This window comes from Anarrhichthys ocellatus, unplaced genomic scaffold (genome assembly GCF_004355925.1).
Source record: "Anarrhichthys ocellatus isolate YVR2014 unplaced genomic scaffold, GSC_Weel_1.0 scaffold4, whole genome shotgun sequence".
NCBI classification, from domain to species: domain Eukaryota; kingdom Metazoa; phylum Chordata; class Actinopteri; order Perciformes; family Anarhichadidae; genus Anarrhichthys; species Anarrhichthys ocellatus.
In genome coordinates this window covers 10,935,337-10,953,616 of record NW_022280034.1, presented here as the reverse complement: position 1 = coordinate 10,953,616, position 18,280 = coordinate 10,935,337, and the positions used below count along the sequence as shown (strand labels likewise).

The 18,280-nt window shown below is 44.4% G+C and overlaps 2 protein-coding genes across 7 annotated transcripts; one reads left to right on the top strand and one right to left on the bottom strand.

Moving 5' to 3' along the window:
* The first annotated feature begins 76 nt into the window (after positions 1–76).
* katnip (katanin interacting protein) lies at positions 77–16,926 on the top strand. Of its 6 annotated transcripts, none has more exons than XM_031843716.1 (29): positions 77–339; positions 890–1,007; positions 2,175–2,263; positions 2,555–2,721; positions 3,159–3,271; positions 3,386–3,487; positions 3,640–3,780; positions 4,023–4,263; positions 4,541–4,666; positions 4,823–4,974; positions 5,246–5,352; positions 6,074–6,170; positions 6,279–6,488; positions 6,763–6,900; positions 7,840–8,701; positions 8,979–9,746; positions 9,832–10,040; positions 10,301–10,379; positions 10,461–10,638; positions 10,753–10,918; positions 11,075–11,241; positions 11,329–11,393; positions 11,581–11,691; positions 12,339–12,478; positions 12,569–12,670; positions 12,762–12,922; positions 13,282–13,308; positions 13,632–13,717; positions 13,832–16,926. In XM_031843716.1, the coding sequence occupies exons 2-29, from the start codon at positions 996–998 to the stop codon at positions 13,888–13,890; spliced, it is 4,875 nt and encodes a 1,624-aa protein (XP_031699576.1). In that variant the 5' UTR covers positions 77–339; positions 890–995; the 3' UTR covers positions 13,891–16,926. The 6 variants fall into 6 exon arrangements, with proteins under 6 accessions (XP_031699576.1, XP_031699574.1, XP_031699572.1 ...); XM_031843714.1 differs by having other exon boundaries at positions 1,204–2,263; positions 6,279–6,482; XM_031843712.1 differs by having other exon boundaries at positions 1,204–2,263.
* Positions 15,567–17,673, bottom strand: cox6b1 (cytochrome c oxidase subunit 6B1). The gene is made up of 4 exons (XM_031843743.1): positions 17,548–17,673; positions 16,739–16,852; positions 16,388–16,488; positions 15,567–15,788 (listed from the first exon to the last, which is right to left on the bottom strand). Exons 2-4 carry the CDS (start codon positions 16,842–16,844, stop codon positions 15,735–15,737), a joined length of 261 nt encoding a protein of 86 aa, XP_031699603.1. The 5' UTR covers positions 16,845–16,852; positions 17,548–17,673; the 3' UTR covers positions 15,567–15,734.
* Positions 17,674–18,280: the final 607 nt, after the last annotated feature.

Genomic DNA, 18,280 nt, shown 5'->3' with positions numbered 1-18,280 from the left:
GGGATCTGTGTGATTTTACTTCAGTGATCTTATTTCTTTGTAATCTAATGCTGATGCTGAATGACATGCTTGCATACCACTGTATTCACTGCTCCTCAAAGGTGTGTTTTTCTGCAGCACAGCGTTTTGTGCAGGCTTGTCTGTCTGGATGTTGGCGCGAGGAGCAGCAGTCAGAGAGCGGACAGGCTAGGGGCGTGTCTAACACCGATGCGGCTCTCCCTATTGGTGGACAGCTATCCTGGTTACTAACCAACACTACTGACTGGACACATGAGAAAACACAGGAAAACTCGTTAATTTCAAAGATAATGGCCAACAAAGTATAGTTTTACAGGGACAGTAAGTGGTTTTCTAATACTTGTTAGAACCAGAGTAAAAGGTGTACGAGAATATGAGAGCAAAAGCTTGATTTTTGTGTTATTTAATGTGTTTATTACATGCTAACGCAGACTACTGAGTCTGTTATTAGCGTCAATGCTAACTGCTTGCTAACGTTGTCTCTGACACAAGCTAACCTCCGGAGATAATTTGTGCGATAAACCGTTAACCCGTATTGCTACCGTCAGCTAACCGTTCAATGTTAACAGTCAGAACTGTCAGGCGTGTTAGCTGTTAAGGTCATATGAATAAAGATGATTAGCAAACGTTACCACACATCTGTAAATACCCTGCACGTAACGTCAGGGTAATGTAACGTCAAGCTGTTACAAATGGGCTATAATCAGATGGGTAACGTCAACGTTCGGCTTGGAAATAGCGGATATGATGTGTTTTTAGTTGTGAATTGTCCAGCGGGTGGGGCGACATTTGAAACGAACTGCATTAAAGGTAATTTAGGTTTCATGTCACAGGTAACCTTGGGTCTCTCTCATCTGTGCTCCCTCTGCAGTGGAAATCAAACTCAACACAGATTACAATGATATCTTTGGAGAATCACAGAGCCTCTCCATAATATGGGATAGGATTGTGTGAACAGCACTATCTGCAGCCACACAATGCATAACGAGGTAAGATACTCATCTGCTCTGTCGGTCTCAAATTCGCATCATCTGTCACATTACTCGACATGAGACACCATTCAGAAGCTCTCTGATTTTCGGGTCAATCAGTCATATTTTACAGCAGTTGTCTCTAATCTCTGTCACTAACAAGTACTTTCTATTCTTCATTCAATGTTCTTTGCTTCTCTTCTGATATTGACAGACGCTGTAGCCTAGTTGACTTGTAGAAACTAAGTAAGGGCTTTCTGATTTTCTTGCTCGTCTTGCATGATGGTTTGTAAACACGGAATGGCATGAGCTGTAGGTGACTGTGTTATGCAGACAACTGATGCTCCTTCCAAGACACACATCCGTCAAATTTACCAGTGGCTTTGGGTAAAGGCCTTTTAAGACTGAAGCAGGCAGATATCTGATGATTTAATGTGATGATTTCATTTTAATTGAGTCCAGCAGTGTCTGGACAATATTCGCATTGTGAGGATTGCTGCTGGACCCTCACTTTTTGGATCTTGGCTTATGTATTTATTAATTTTTATTTTTATTTTTTTACAATAAAACATCTTGTCAAGTGTGGCTTTTAAACAAGAATGGTCAGTTCATTGCTCTCTAGTTATATGACATTTTAAGTGATGATAGATTGATAGATTTGTGACACGTACTGTCACTGCAAGGTTCTTTGAAAGGCCGATGCTTTATGTATTATGCAAAGACACATTATTGCAAGATGAAGTAGCTCTTGTTCCAGTCACTGTGTAACCACTGTAGTGCTCACACCTAATGAGTACAGGGTAGCACCACCTTTTTAAGGAGAGCATGAATTTCACATGGCATGGATTCATAAATGTGTTGGGAGTGTCTCCACAGGGATCTTGGCTCAAGTTGCATAAATATGTTTTGTCTATCTGTTATGTAACGTTAACATCTTGACACATTGCATTAGCTGCATTTATGTTTTATTTACTCAAGACGACTGGAGGAGCAAGTTGTTTGCTTGCATTTTTGTGATGTACAGAATACAGTGGATATTGATTGTAGTCCGTGATTGTGAGTACTAGTGCAACAATGAGGTGTATTGTGTATACGATCTGTTTTCCTCAAATAGCTGATGTAGACTTTTCTGACTCTGTGTGTGAGTGTGTGTGTGTGTGTGTACTAATGCTGGTGTTCTTTAAGGAGAGTAAGAAGTGCCAAGGAGAGAAGCTAGCCTCTGCTCTGGACGACACCCTGGATGAATATTTAATCGCCCTCCAGCACAAAAACAGGTGAAGTGTGATCACAGGCTGCTGGGGATAGACAGATTAGTGTTCACAGAGGAGATGTGGAACTCCTCCATGGCTTTCAGTGCTGCCTCATAGGAGCACTGGTTTCTTTGCTTTGAGAGGAACTAAATTAGTGTGTGGAATGTAGTAGATTGGAGGTCAGAATAGCTTAAAAATGGTTGGCGTCCTCCTGTGAGTCCTGAATCTTGATCTTAGCCATCTCAATCATGTGATACACTGTTGGCCAGATTTCTAGAATTGTAGATGTATTCACCCGTTTTCTTTGCTCCTCAGGATCCTAAAGCGCCTTAAAGTCAAAGACTCCAGGGAGATTGAGTTGGAACAGCTTGAGCAAGGTTTTTCACTTTATCTTAACGGAGCCAATGCTGAAGCCAATAGGAAGCAGCCCAAGAGCTCCTGTGTCACCTCCTCACCTGCTTCGAGACCTGCACGTACAGCAGGTATGCTGCTGCTGGACCAAAATAAACCTATAGACACTCAAAAGTAGCAGTCTTATATAAGACCTCCATTATTGTTTTCCTTCTTTACTGCGCAGAAGGAAATATTGTTCTCTAGCAGGCAATCCTTTTTACACTGGAATGGAAGGCGCCACCTCATACTCGTATTACTCATATTTTGTTGCTTCTGTCATCTTCAAACCATATGGAGCATGAGCTAATAGCCACCACTCCTCAGCTTGTAGTGTGTATGGTATGATCCCTTGCCCAGTCCCAGTGAATAAATGATAGTGACAGTTGTTGCTGGCAGCCAGTTCTTCGTTCTTCCTCTGTGTGCTGTGTGGACCATCTGCATATGTGACTGCGTTTTCCTTCTCCACTCAGGCAGTAGTCTGCTGCAAGCTGCTCATGTTCCTTTCTGTGCTGCTACTCATCGTCAGATGCCTGTCGAAGTGCCCACCAGTTAACTGAAGACGGCCGTAATCTGGAGCAGACCCACAGGAAGAGGAGCCACACTGCCCCAGGGAAAGTCCAGAGGAAAGAATGGGTGCAGGTATAGGGGATTCTAACTACTTAATATATTTAATCCTTGATTATGCAACATCAAAAATATTTTCCTATGAAAGTACACATGTTAAATATTTCCTCTTTTTTTTGTTGTATGCAGGATTCTGTCAGAATTCGAACCGAGGAAGGACCAAGTTTGCGGATCTGTCCAGAAAAGCGCTACTCTGAGGATTTTGAGCCATATGAAAGCGTAGACATGGAGGTAGAGTCAAGACATGACAATGCCTACTAAGCCTGTCTGTGTGGGTGTTTTTTTTAGGGGAGGGACTATGTGTCAGATGCAGCTGTGTGTACTACTTAGCATCTCTCCGTCTCTGCCATTTCCCCTTTATCTAATCACCTTGTTTCATACAGAGCTCCGGTCCACGCTCGTCTCGTAGTCCCTGCTCCCCAAGGAACAACTGCAAGGTATCGCCCTCCTTCAGCTCCAGGCATGAGAGCCAAGCAAATCAGGAGCACAACGAGAAGGTACTTCTCAACCTCGAGGAAGTGAAGGTGAGAAGAAGAAGAAATATGTTTTATTTCATCTTGTCAAGGTTGCCTGAGGTGTTGTGAATCATCTTAATTAGTTTCATGCCCCTGGGTGTGAATTTATGACGTTACTTCCGTGGTAGTCACACAAATCAAGGGAATGCTTAAACTGTCAGCATGCATGTGTGTACATTTGCGCCTCTTAGTTCTTACACTGATCACCGTGTGCATGGATGCATGCGTAAACGCTGACCTTTGTAAACCAGGTTCTGCGTCGGAGCCTGGAGGTTAGCATGCGGCGAAGCAACCGCGGCTCGGCGGGGGAGGAGTCGGACGAGGAGTGGGTGGAAGAGCAGATTGAGAGGGAGGAGAGCACTGAGAGTCTGGACGAACTGGGGCTGCCTCTCACGTCCTCCAAGTCTTCCTCCAACCCTCGGCCCAGTGGCTCCCATAGCCATTTTGACTCAGCAAACCTCATTGTGCTGGACTTTGGACCCTCAACTAAAGGTAGGCTTTATCATCCACTTTCATATGTAGATTGTTATTGATTCCTAGGGTGAGTCTTAATTGCCCAGAGTGGTTCAATCTCCTCCATATCTGCTTCATCAGCACTGATCTGTACACATGGAGAATAGGCAAGTTGTTTAGCTGTCTATGCCCAGTTCAAGTGATAGCAAGCGTTAGCCAGCCAGTCCATGGCCCTTTTATGCCTGCAAACTCACAATATCACAATATATTCCTCATATGAAAATATCCTCAGTTTTGATTTTCTCCATTATTGCAGGTCGTAAGATTGAACTATCTGCAAAAAGGAAAGAACACACTGACATCTTTATACCCACCAAGCCCGTGTTGGTGAAGAGCAAAACATTAGATAGACCCCCTTCCAAAGAACGCTGGGATGGTCAGAGTGAGTCTTTTAATATTTTGAAAGCTCTTTAATTCAAAGTTTACATTCCACAAATGGAAGATTTCCCAATTTAGAATAAAACTCTGTAGAAAAGCCCATCTGTTAGATAGCATGGTGCATGATTGTGGTTTGATAGATGTGTGCTTCTTGCTGAAGGGCCAAGGAGTCGGCTGGAGAGGCCCCTGTTGGCAGCCAGAAAGGCTTCTGTTGAGGAGCGAGACCCTGAGGAGATGGCATGCAGGGTGCGCCAGGCCATCCAGAGAGAACACGACCCTGTGCAGAGTCCGGAGCTCTTCAGCCGCAACACGGTCTGCCTGCCCCACCCTGTACATGTCCCACCTCTACTCAATTTAGGCCACTAATTATTAAAACCCTTTTCTTCTCTATTAACAGTTGTTTTTATGCTCATTTAGAGGCCATATATTATACACCCTGATGTTACTGCCCACACACAATTCTACACATGTACTATATGTGATTTAAATTGTATAATAGTGTTATGGATTATGCTTCCATGTAAACTCTGCCTCTTAAGCTTATGGATGTCTGACTCTTCTATTCTGCTTCCTCTTAATCCAGGGCAGGGGACACCAGATGATGAATGACTCAGTGCACCACAACAGCCACAACAAGGATGAGAGCAGTGTCACTGTGGCCATGCAGAGAATTACGCTCATGGGCCCCGGGTATGATGACAGCATATTGCACCAAGATACACAGTAGTTACGGTGACAGCGCACGTCAGTAAGGCTGTAAAGTGTTGTTTCATTAGTCCGCTAATTAGCTAGCGAGCTTGCTAATTACTATGCTACGATGGTTACAGAAAATTAGCCGAACAAAGTTGTATACTATCTATCTGGCGATAGCAATGTGCTTTTCTACGCTATGACAAGCGTGTGTGGATGAAGCATACGTTGATAAATTTTACATGCTCATGCTCTCTACTCTTTGTAACGTTACTACTCCACTGCTTGTTTCAGTGAGGAACTAAGCCTGCTACAACGGTCGCAATGGCAGTGGTACATATAGAAATGGTTGCTGCTCTGATCATCGTGCTACGTTGATTTGACTGGGGAATGTCTCTTCTACTCCTATTCTGTTTCTATGGTCTTTCCACAATGAATCATGTAAAAGCACCACCTTAATTTGTGTGTTTACCAGAAATGAACTGATGATTCAGCATGTAAAAGCATTTAATATATGACCAATCTAAATTTACCAAAACAACCGATTAGTCGACTAAGAGGGGGCAGCGCTACAGAGATTTATGGTGTGTACTCCCTCTGACATTGAAGAAATATTTATCAGTGTAGCCACCACAGTGCTCAGCCATCTCTCACCATTAATATGAAGGTCGGGCGCCATAGACAAAGCAGTGGAGCTGAGGATGTCATCCTTTTTCTTCAGGCAACCACAGAAACTGCTGAAAGCCTTGAAGAAACTTGAAGCAGGACCCGGCTACAACATACCTCAGAGTGTCAAAACCGAGTTTAACAAGCAGCCGGTGAGTCAGCAACACCGCCTCGCAGAATGAAAAGTCCTAATACTACTGGGTGTGATAGACGCATACGTGAACAGAGGCACTTGTGGCTGTTTTGTGTTATCATTGCAGAGGAACCTGTCCTCGGCTGAGGTCACCCCTGCATTGTATGTTACCATGGAGATCCTGTCGAACTGGGGGAGCTCTTTGCAGGTCGGGCTGACTGAGTTGCAGTTCTTCTGCCTCAGAAACAAGAAGCTGTACGTGTCTCCTCACGACCTGGACATCAGAAACGCTGACTACCCCGGGAATCTGGGGGCACTTGTCAATGGAAAGGTGAAGGTGAGCTATTTAATAGACAGACAATAGCAGGAAAGCACATTAATTATGAGTCTGTTCCATTTTAGTGTCCCATGACAGTAAACAAACTTGCACAATAACAGGGCTCTGAAGCTTGAATACCTCTATAGGAGGCTGCGATCCTTTTACACCTGTCTGGTGTGTAAAAGGCCTATTACATACAAGTTTAAGGTTGCTCCAAACATTTGTGAACGAATCTCACCATTTACATGGACAAAGTATTTGATGATATTTGTCTATATTGTTGGGTTGACAGACCACCAGTGAGCGTCACATGTGGACGTGTCCGTTCCAACCCCCCATCCAGCTCTACTTCGTCATCAGGAACACCGAGTGCTCCCCAGACTTCGGAATATCTCTCATCAAAATCTGGAACTACAACAGAAGCCTCAATGTATGTTTTTTTTTTTGTTTATGTGGGATTACAGATTATAAAGAATTGTAATTTGTTCAACTGAAGTGTAATCTGTTCCTCACAGCTTTTGATTTATCCCTCGCTCAAGTGCAGAGATTATTCATTTCGCTGTCTGCAGATCTAGAGCGCACGAATCCAACATGCTTGTGTGTTGTCACAATAATGCAGGCGGATGTATTGGCGTGGTTCCGTCAGGGGGGTGGTTCTCTTTTAACATTGGCTGGCTGAGCTGCCAGTCACACTCTCCAAATGTGGAACAGTGAGAGATTAGCCCCAGAGGATTAGTGTTGGGGGGGGGGGGGAACGTGGGCTTCTGCCTCTCACTGCTGTTCATAGAGGGGTACAAACACCCCATCGTATCTCTTTCTTTGTTACCACAGCTAGAGTTACTTGTGTTGAACCTGGAAGGTAAGGAGCTGTTGGTGGGGAATAGGTTCTAGGTTAATTCATAGTAGTTTACTGTCTCGGGGATTGAGCAGATTGGAGTTGGGCTTTAGCCATTTCTTCATGGGAGCCATGACTTCGTATCTGTGAGAGTGCTAATTACTGCTAGCTTGGAGAAGTCTTACTCCGCATGTGAGAAATAGGTAAATGTAGCAATTGTACATTCATGAAATTCCCCAAGTGCTACACTTTTGGGGATTTTATGCATTTATGGTTTGCAGCTTTTGTAGCTTTGCTGGAATTACAATCATTAAGGACTCAAAGTATCACATAATATGAAATGACAAATACTTTCCTTTTGATTCATGTGCATTTTATATTTCTATCTTTATTTAATTTACTCAGTTATGTAAAAGGTATTATGTGTAGATGTCAGATATCCAAATCCTGAATAATTAGGCATTTTGTATCACAAGTCAAATGTTTTTTTGAACCTGTATATTCAAGTAAATTGAAGTTCCGTTTCTTTTTTAGGATCTTGACATTGGTGCACGGCATATAAAGCTGTACCTTAACAGCACATTGGTGTTTGAAGGTGAGCTGGAGAAGGGCTGCGGCAACCACGTCTTTGACTACAGCACCACAATCGACCTCCAGGATCTCCAGGTTTCAGACTCCTTGTTTTCCAGCCCCGTGTCTTCAGGACACAATCTACGGGGGACCAGCCCCCAGCACCATGAGGACAGGAAGGGTGGGGAGGGCAGCAGCACCCAGCACCACCACAGTTGGAATCAGCAGCCATCAGACGCAGGCCAGGCTATGATGGACATGCAGGAGAACCCACATACACTGCTACCACCCATCACTCCTTCACCAGTGGGGGTTTCCTCCTCCGCTCGTCGTCCCTCCACCCAGGGAAACTCTTTTGACCTGTCTGTCTCAGAGGAGCCTCTCTCTCTCAGGCAGCAGGTCGAGCAGCCTGCACCCATGGAGCAGACGGTCACCACCCAGCCGTCATCCTCACGGGTGGCCCCCCAGTGGCTGCAGCCCCTGATCAGAGGAGCTCCAGAGGGATGCGAGGCTAGCAGGGAGAGGCCCCTGTGGCTGGTGCCTCAGAACTCTGCGGAGCCCAAATCTCCCTCAGCCTCGTCATCGTCAATGCTCCCGGAGCTGCCGTGTAACCCTGGCCGAGTGTGTAGGGTGATCGAGAGGACAGCAAATGGGGGTCCGTGGAAGGCTGACTCTTTGGATCTGAGCTGCGACCTGCTGGAGGAGCTAGCAGAGCAAAAGCTGGACAGGCCCATCAGCGGACGCAGGAGCTCATTTCGAAACAGTGCAGTCACTGCCAGGCAGACAGAGGAGCAGCTTCATAGAGCTACTGTACTGTTAAACACAGGTAGGGATGTTTAAAGTTAGGATACTGAAACGCAAAGAGACACCTTTATATGTGATTATTTCAACCTTGTGCTTTATTTAGTCCTGTATTTCACCAATCAGGCTATCTGTCGCTACCATGCGAACACATTTTTAAAACAAGGGAACTGTTAAATATACAGTCTTATTTTATATGGCATGTTATGTGATAAATATAAAGGCAGTTTACTGTCATAAAATCATTATCCTACTTCTCCTGGCTTGTTAGTAAATAACATCAATCTTTGTGTATTCTCCAGAGGAGCCACTGTCATTGGTGAACCCTAGCAGGAGGCAGTACACCTCTCCGGCCCAGCTGCACAGCCAACAGGATGACACCCTCATGGAGTCCTGGGACTCTCTTACTAAATTCAACCAATTCCAGCGTGGACGCATCTCCAACATGGCCTTCGAAGGTGACGTCTTTGATGAGTTCGTCCAGCGCCGGGGCCGTGGTCCACCCACAGTCCCAGTCAACCCCTCCACAGCACCCAGGAGCCCACATTCCCCCTTCACCGCTCAGGGGGCATTGTGTGAAGACCTTGATGATGATCCATCCATGGAGCGGGAGGACGAGTTCGAGATCCCTGTGCTGCCGCAGGGCCAAAGGCTGGTCCTCAACATTCTGTCCACCTGGGGCGATCGCCACTACGTGGGCCTCAACAGCCTCGAGGTGTTCAGTTCCAGTGGAGAGCCCCTACGACCTGCTCACATCCGTGCTGACCCACCAGACATCAACATTCTCCCTGCGTACGGCAAAGATCCTCGTGTGGTCAGCAACTTGTTTGACGGCGTTAATCGCACCCAGGATGACATGCATCTTTGGCTGGCGCCGTTCACCGCTGGTCGGAGCCACACCATCTTCCTGGACTTTGGAGCTCCGTACCAGGTGGCCATGATCCGTGTGTGGAACTACAACAAGTCACGCATTCACTCCTTCCGAGGCGTGAAGGAGGTGGAAATGCTGCTGGATGGAAGGTGCATCTTCAGGGGCGAGATTGCCAAGGCTTCTGGGACCCTGTCTGGAGGTAGCTGAACACAACAGCCTCACAAGTTTTTCATGCTCCTTTGTGTGTTTTCCATTTTTTTTTCCTCACTCTGCTGTCACTTCAGAGTTGGACCAATTTGGTGACACCATCCTGTTCACTACCGACGATGAGATCCTGGAGGCTATGTCTCGTAATGATGAAACCTTCCTCAGTGAAGGTGAGGGTCCCGAGAGCCTGGCGGCGGAGGAGGAGCTGCAGAGGCCACGCACCGCTGATGGAGAGGGAGAGGAAAGGCCCTTCACACAGGCTGGCTTCCGAGAAGAAGACCTCAAAGTAAGTACAGGCCTTATCGGCAGTGGGTGCAGGTTTTTTGCCTTTTTTCCACCTGTGACAGTAATAACAAAACAAAGACCCCGAATATTCAATCCACCTGTTCAGCAAAATTAAATGAAAATTCATTGTGCAGGAACCAATAGTGTTCAGCATTCCACATTGGGGAGAGACACTGAGGAAAGACAGTATAACAAGCATTCAGAGTAAATTAGCCATCAACAATATTGTTATAGTTTTAATGTGTTTACATGTTGTCTCAGTTGAATCTCCAGCTCAACCCCACTGTGAGTCAGTCTGAGGAGAACATGGAGCTTATTCCTGGGATGTACACTGGAAAGTGTGAGTAGATAATCAGCGTCACATGATCGGTGCTCTGTTTGTTGTTTGGATACTTATAATGACGGCCTACCTCCTCCCCAGGCCTTAGACTAGAGCTGGTGTTGACGTGGGGGGACTCCCACTACATGGGCCTGACAGGGTTGGAGGTGGTGGGGAAGGACGGAGAGAGTTTACCTTTAGACCTCAGCATGATGGCGGCCTCTCCCGGGGACCTCAACGACCTGCCTGAGTACGAAAACGACCTGCGCACGCTTGATAAGTACGCCTTATACCCTTACTTCCCCAAACCCCGCTCTCAGAGAAACGTCTGGAATCTTAGTTCAGATCATTACAATGTCTGGCGCAGCCTTCAATGTCTGTTTTCTTCACCCAGGCTTATAGATGGCCACAACATTACCACTGATGACCAGTACATGTGGCTGATCCCTTTCTCCTATGGAGAGCCACACACCTTGAACATGACATTCAACAAGGCCCAGACTATCGCTGGACTCCGCATCTGGAACTACAACAAGTCCCCTGAGGACTCTTACAGAGGGGTGAGACACTTTTCTGTCTGTTGCTTCAGGTGGAGCCAGAGATCAAGTTATGTTTTTGGAGGGCATGGATTAGTTATTAGTTTTTGTATTTAGCAAGAAAGTTTCAATGCAGGAGACTATAGGAAACGCATCAAACATACAGCTTTTCACATTCAGGTGAAGGTGATCCATGTGTTCATGGATGATGTTGCCATCTCTCCTCCGGAGGGATTCCTGATCAGGAAAGGACCAGGCAACTGTCACTTTGACTTTGCCCAGGAGATCCTCTTCATCGACTTCCTGCAGACGCCCACCGACAACAAGAGTGCACAGGACTTCCACAAGTAGGAGCCACACATTTAACTAGCATGAACTTGAGAAAGTTTGAAAACTGCACTTGCTAATTTATAATGTCGTTGTCTCTAATTCAGAGGACGCTCTAAGAAACAAGAAAAGGCCAGCATGGACTATGAATCTCCCATCATGCCTTGTGGCTGTATCCTGACCATGCGTTGGACACTTGTGTTTATTGGTACTATATTTGAGGGAGATAAAGTTCAAACTCAGAGGGTATATATATAATGCACTATATAATAAATAGCGAATGACTTCGCACACAGCCCAGACTGTGTGCTGCACATGTGCTTTTCATGTTGTTATATTCCTTGACCTTCACCCATCAGTCATCTTTCAGCTGCAGCTGTTAACAACCTGGGGAGACCCGTACTACATCGGCCTCAACGGCCTTGAATTTTATGACCAAAACCACGAGAAGATCAGTCTCAGTGACAACAGTATCCTTTCTTATGAGCTTACATCGACCTTCATGCATCTGTGCGGTTAAGACTTGTTGTGTAAATCCATAAACATTGAGTTTTGATAGCTAAAAGGTATAAATTTACAAATCTTCTCCATCTAGGGGTATCTAGAGTATTGTGTTCTGAGATCAGAGATACTGTTAAAGGGGTTACAATGTAACTAATTTATGTTTTTTGTTTTTTGTTTTTTTTTATTCAGACAAATCCTAATTTATCATTCGTTTCTTTCCATGTCATGTATGCGGCAAAATCGAAGTTTGAAAAGTCACAGTAAAATGATGTGATCAACCTTACATTCAATCTGTCTTTATTTTCACAGGTGATGCACAGGTGTAAACAATTTCATTAGGGCTGCCTTTAGGAAAGGCTTCAGTGTTGTGTGTAGTGGCTCACTGGCACACTCAAAGTGGAAGAGAGTCATCATTAAGATTATTAGTCACACCTGTGCTTTTCCAGGCGTGACGACTGGAAATGTCGCTGTCATTTTGGATTGGCAAAGATAATTATGACGCAGTTGACATTGGATTCAGAAAGAGGATGCATGCTGTCTACGATGAGCAATAGCTGTTGGAGTATTAATGAGTTTGAATTTATTGTCTGTTCCTCAACATTATGTCCACCAGACATCGCTGCTTTTCCAGACAGCGTGAACATACTGGACAATGTGAGCGGTGATGTGAGGACTCCGGATAAATTAATAGATGGAGTCAACAGTACCCACGATGGAAGATGCATGTGGTTGGCCCCGGTGCTCCCTGGGCTGGTGAGAGAGAGAGAGAGAGAGAGAGAATTCAGTCGACACTCACAGAGGAGAGTTTTCCATGACATTTACGTATTGATTGTTTCCACACAGGTCAACCGTGTGTACGTCATCTTCGACCAGCCAGTGACGGTGTCCATGATCAAACTGTGGAACTACTCAAAGACACCACAAAGGGGAGTAAGGGAGTTTGGGGTAAGCCTCTCTGTCTGCTGTAAGATGAGCAATCACTTGTTTTTATATTTGGACCTGAAGCAGCAATCTGTGTGTCGCTCTGTGTAAACAGCTATTGGTGGACGACCTCCTGGTGTACAACGGCATCTTGGACAGTGTGAGCCATGTGGCACGAGGCATTCTGCCTACCTGTGATCCAGTGGTGCTCTACCACACCATCCTGTTCACAGACAATGCCTACATTGCACACCGTGAGAGGAACACCGTCATCAGGTACCCTGTACTTTTAGGATGTCGATAAATGATCGACTTCTTGGTTTCATGGCCGATTGGTTGTACAATGCCTTTTACCACAAAATAAAGCATCTGCATAGTTTGCCTTTCAGTGTTCTTGTTAATCGTAGACCTAAATTAGGCTTTGTCCTGCAGTTTGCATGTAAAGTTCAGCACCAAATGGTCATACGCCGATGACTGACTACTTGTTAATTACTCATATTAATTCAAGACTATTTGATATTCAATTCAAAGTCTAAAACAGAGAAACTGATGGATTGACAAAGACGGTTAGATTCAACCCCATTGCCCCAAGTGATGAGTTGTTTTGAACAGAGATGTGCTCTTCTCCACTTCAGCCCCCGTGGCAGCAGACACCACCAACAGTAAGTAACAGAGCCTGTGAAAGCCCCGTGTCAGCACCTCCCTGTGGTCAATCCCTGTAATGACGGTTCCTCCAGTGACCTCAGATGACCCCCAGCCATTCCACACCCTCCTTACCACACGCGTGACTTTGTGATGCCCCAGTCCGTTCCCCCCCTCCTTCCTTACCTCTCTAGCTCCATCTTTGGTCTCAAGGCCTGGGCCCGCTGGCTTCAAGCCTTGTTACCAGTAAACCCTCCGTTTTGGTGTTGTTCCATCTTTCATAAGCTCAACCAATTGTGCTGACATGTGTCTGCTGTGTCTTCATTTTCTCGCTGTGTTGCAGTAATTATGTGGAGGACCAGGATGTGAAGATGACTAATGAGAATCAGATAGTCCATCACAACAAGAAGAAGCAGACAGCAGATCCAGGTGAGTCAGGGGAACAACTGGACTTGGAGGTTTTTTGTACAGAGTGCTTGTCAAGCATGTCGATCATCCATCAGTAAGTTAACTTAACAGTACATTTGTTGTGCGTCGGTGCAGCTCTTCGGCCTAAAACCTGCATGACTGACGGTGGGAAACATGGAAAGAGGAGGTACTGACGGACAGAGAGCAGAACTGAAACGGAGGAACTACGACTGACGGTTTGAGCCCACTTTTTAGAGGGTGACGTTTGACAACTTTAACTCACCTTAAAAACCAAAGCAGCCATTATTTGCAATGGCGGCTTGTCAGTGGCTCACATGGTCCACACTGAAGAGAACAGCTTGCACGGATAACAATGGGTTTGTGCGCACACGCACACACACACACACGCGCGCAGGATTCCACTTTATGGTTGGATCACGCTCCTTTCCCCACCCAGACACGTTATCCTGAACATGTACTGTATGGTCGCCCCTCCCACAGTGCCAGGATAAACATGCGAGGCTGCATTTTATCAGTCTATTATTGTGCCTAGTACTCAACACTATATCTGTGGTTGCTACTTGTGACTTTTGTGCTGCATATTTAAATGCTGCTTGTGGTGTGCAAATACTTAAAAGAAAATATCTCCAAGGCCACATGAAGACACTCTCACATCAGGATGTGGCCAACGCTACTGTTATTAATGAATTGTATCCACTGATGAGCCGAGACGATCGGCTCTTTGCCTAATGGGTCTGAGAACTCACTCACTCCCACCGGTACACCAACCAGTCGTAATGCTATGCAGACACTACTTTATATCTATTAATGGTTTGTATCAGTTGGCTAATACTATTTACAAGCCTAACGGTTTTACTTGGGGAAGTGCTTCCAGAGAGCTTTTCACCTTTTTGAAAGTGGTTACACTCGTAGTTGAAAAAAGTACAGTGGTCCGATTTTTTTTTTTTTTTTTTTTTTTTTGTACATTTCAACTTGAAGCCGTACAAAGCTTCACACACTTGAATCTTCGATATCTATATTTGGCTTAACAAAATTAGGTCAGTGTGTTTTTTTCTGCTTGGCATCAGGTAGAAAAAAAAAAGTTTGCAATCCAAGTGACCTTTATGGAAGTTGCTATAGAAGGCCGATTTTTATGGAGGCAAACGTTTCATGAGCCAGTAAAGCTGTTTTAGAAATTTGGTTGGAAATCGAAAAAAAATCTACATTTGCCAATTTTGATTTTGAGTAGATTCAGTAACGGGCAACTTCTAATATGCAAATACTATAACCTTACCTCAAATTGAGAAGAATGATCATTAAAAAGGGATTCATCTGATTCTACCTTCACTATATTACTTGGTAGTTGGTGTTGTACTATTCATTCAATATTTACTGTACTAACTTGTTGCATGGGAAAGTGAGCTGTTATCATCTTATATATCTTATATTTGAGTTTGGAGTAGTTTTCACTGCTTCATTGAGCCCCAATACATTTCATACCCCTTACTCACGATGGGAGTAATTGTATATGAAATGCAGTTTTATGTATTTATTTTATATATTTTCAGCGTGTCCAACAGCAACAATGGTCATTATTGCTCTCAGTCCTGCTCTGTAGGGTGGTGGCTATTATTGTATGTGTGACATTTAGTGTTTTGAAATATTTAATAATTTTTCTAATCTTGTTTAAATATGTATATTTGATGTAGGTTTATTTCAAATGAATAAAATAAAAATGAAAAACGGAAAAAAAGGTTTGTCCTCACTTGACACCACACTGGTCTGAATCAAGCCAACACAAAGGTATCTAATACTCTGTGGTGGGATGAACGGCTCACCGTGAAGAGAAAAGACATAGCGGACAACTGAGCCACATAAATGTATCCTGAGATAGTTTAATGCAGAAGCTGTTGTACATTTCATGTAATTGGTAAGGAATAACTAATCGGTTTACAGGACAGAGCATCAGTAGAGGAAAGGTGGAGGTGAAACATTTAGCTGCAAAGATTACATCCTTGCAGCTTTGGAAATGGCAGTCTTAGATCTTTCCTGGAAAGGTCCCCTCTTCTCTCTGGTCATCCCATTTCTGGATCTAAAGGGAAACAATTCCAGAAGGAGACTTATTTTAGGATGTACAGTAAGCAGTCTTTATTTAGGTCACAAAGGTTCAGAAAAGGACAGGAACCCTATATTTGGGCCATGGGCCAAGCCTATGCATGACACTATACTGTGACTGATTGGGGTGAGACCTTAAAGTACAACATGATTAAAGTTTCAGCCCATTGAGAACAGTCTTCTTCCCAATGTGATTCAGTGTTGATTTACCTTTTTAAGACGCCACGTACCAGAGGAAATAACACTACAAGCAATGCTCTTTAATGTATGAAATTTGAATGTCAGTGTGAAGACAGTTTGTGGGAAAAAGTAATATCTGATGTTCAACTTTCAAAACTGTGGAAGACCTTTTTATTAGGATTTGGCTAAAAAGGTAACTCAAAATAGGCCGGACCTTCCTGCCTGGGCAATCCCCAATTTTGGACTGAAACTCTTGTTTTGATTCTAGGGACCAAGTGGACTCTCAGGAATGCGAGGAACGATAAAGTTGTTTGCTCCGTATGTGCTGCCACTACTATTCAACCTGCTTGTGTCTTTGTGGACAGTTATTTCTCATTTAAAGGAAAAAGTTGTTACCCAGGCAATGGGGCAGAGTGATTTGTAGACCCTCTTGTACCATTCACAGGGGGCGTTGTCTACTCCTTTAGCGTCCAGAGTCTTCTGGCAGCGGTGAAAGTCTATTAAAGAGAAGCAACCACAACAATGAATGTTAAAAAAAACAAATCATAGCCTCGATCCAGGTTCCAAGGCGAATGGTCTATCAAGAAATCTCAAACTGGATTATCAACATGTCTAAAGACCATAGCAGTAATCCTGACTTGTACATCATTAGTTCAAAGGTATAATAATACATTTGTATTATATTTTAATAATGGCACAGCCTGCCTTCGTGGGTTTAACTGCTTTGACCTTGACATGCAGTCTTACCCATGTAGTTGGACCAGCAGTTCTTGGTCTGGTTCTGGTTGGGGAATCTGGCATCAAAGGGAGCAGTGCGATATTTCTTAAGTTTGGCCTGAATGTCCTCAGCCATTTTCACCCCTGTAAAGAGAATATCATCAATGAATGTTGGAGCATGCTTGAAGAAAAAGGTTTATTTTCCTGTCGCCAAGCAAAAGCCCATTTCTGACATGCAGACCCCTTATGGGTCAGACAGAGACAGATTGACATATATATATATATATATATATTTATGTCCATGTGCAGGTGTACAGAGAACCCGTACAGTGCATGGACTGACTTCAGAGCGACATGTCTAGAGGCGCACAGACTATTTTGGGCAGATTTAGGGGTGCCGCATGCGGCTCCTCAAGGATGTTTCAAGAAATGTGGCGTTTCCGTCAAATACTCCTTTTAGATAGGACATCTATAGTATACCATTAGATAATATACGCGGTTAAAAAAAGCATCGAATAAGACGATCGCTCTGTTCACCTGGCATATTTCCGTATATGAGCCAGTTTATGTTGCTTCATACAAGCAAGTAATACTCTTATTAATAAATAGTATTATGAAAATACAACATACCTGTGATAATGGATTGAAACATCTACAACCGCATCTCAAATAGAATGTATAATCTTCAGAGGAGACAGCTGAGCCTTTCTTGATAACTATTCTCTCCTATTAATACGCTATAAAATACATTTGGTACGTGTCCCCATAGGCACGTGGTCTAATAATAACAACACACTTCGTTTAAGAGAAATTAAACAAAACGTGCAGGTAAACTTTACCTTTGTAGCAGTTTGAGGCGCGAGCTCAAAAGTGACTTTTACACCGGTGCGGTGGAAGCGTCTCGTTCCACTGATAAGCAGTGCGCGCCCGCGCGCCTCGCAATAAGGATGTTGCAGTCGTGCAGTCTTATCATATTGGCATGGCGGACGCAGGTCACATTGAAATGACGGGCCATCACAGCTCAGACCACCCACACGGGTCTGCTAGACGTGGCGTGATGGGGGGCAATCGTGATGAGCTGGGACACCACACAGCAGCAGCGTGGTGTTTGTTTCTAATAGTGATTAATTTCATGTTTGTCTCACAAGGCGGAAGTAATCTGTATTCAGCAGGCGATTTGAGTTAATCATTGAAACATGTTGTCACTAAGTAGTTCTGCTGTGTCAGGTGGTTTTGTTGGAGTTTTATTAGGGAAAGGCAGCTGCGCGTTACGGTGTGCCTGCGCGTTACACGTCTTCATTCAGCTGATGAAATAAAAAGTTTATCCAACCCAGGAACTGTTTCTAGGAAGTACAGCTGTCAGGTCACGTTAGGGGCAGCAGCGATACTGTATATGAGTCCTATCAAATGTGTTCCAGGGAGATAGAAGTCCCCATCAGTGTAGCTGGTCGCTTTTATGTGTTAGTGTCCGATTCCTCAGACTGACAGGACACAGTTTTCACAGGGTTCATCTATAACTTCAGGAGCACGGACTTCAAATCCCCAAACTGAACTCCGTTATTCTCATCTTCT

Bases quoted from the DNA above. Each gene is read 5' to 3' on its own strand.
- katnip (XM_031843712.1), top strand. From the start codon at position 2,064: ATGAGGTGTATTGTGTATACGATCTGTTTTCCTCAAATAGCTGATGTA. The intron at 2,722-3,158 runs GTATGCTGCTGC...ACTCATCGTCAG, and splicing joins GAGACCTGCACGTACAGCAG to ATGCCTGTCGAAGTGCCCAC. The intron at 10,639-10,752 runs GTACGCCTTATA...TTCTTCACCCAG, and splicing joins GACCTGCGCACGCTTGATAA to GCTTATAGATGGCCACAACA.
- cox6b1 (XM_031843743.1), bottom strand. From the start codon at position 16,844: ATGGCTGAGGACATTCAGGCCAAACTTAAGAAATATCGCACTGCTCCC. The intron at 16,489-16,738 runs GTAAGACTGCAT...TCTCTTTAATAG, and splicing joins CTGCTGGTCCAACTACATGG to ACTTTCACCGCTGCCAGAAG. The intron at 15,789-16,387 runs GTAACAACTTTT...GTTTCCCTTTAG, and splicing joins CACTCTGCCCCATTGCCTGG to ATCCAGAAATGGGATGACCA.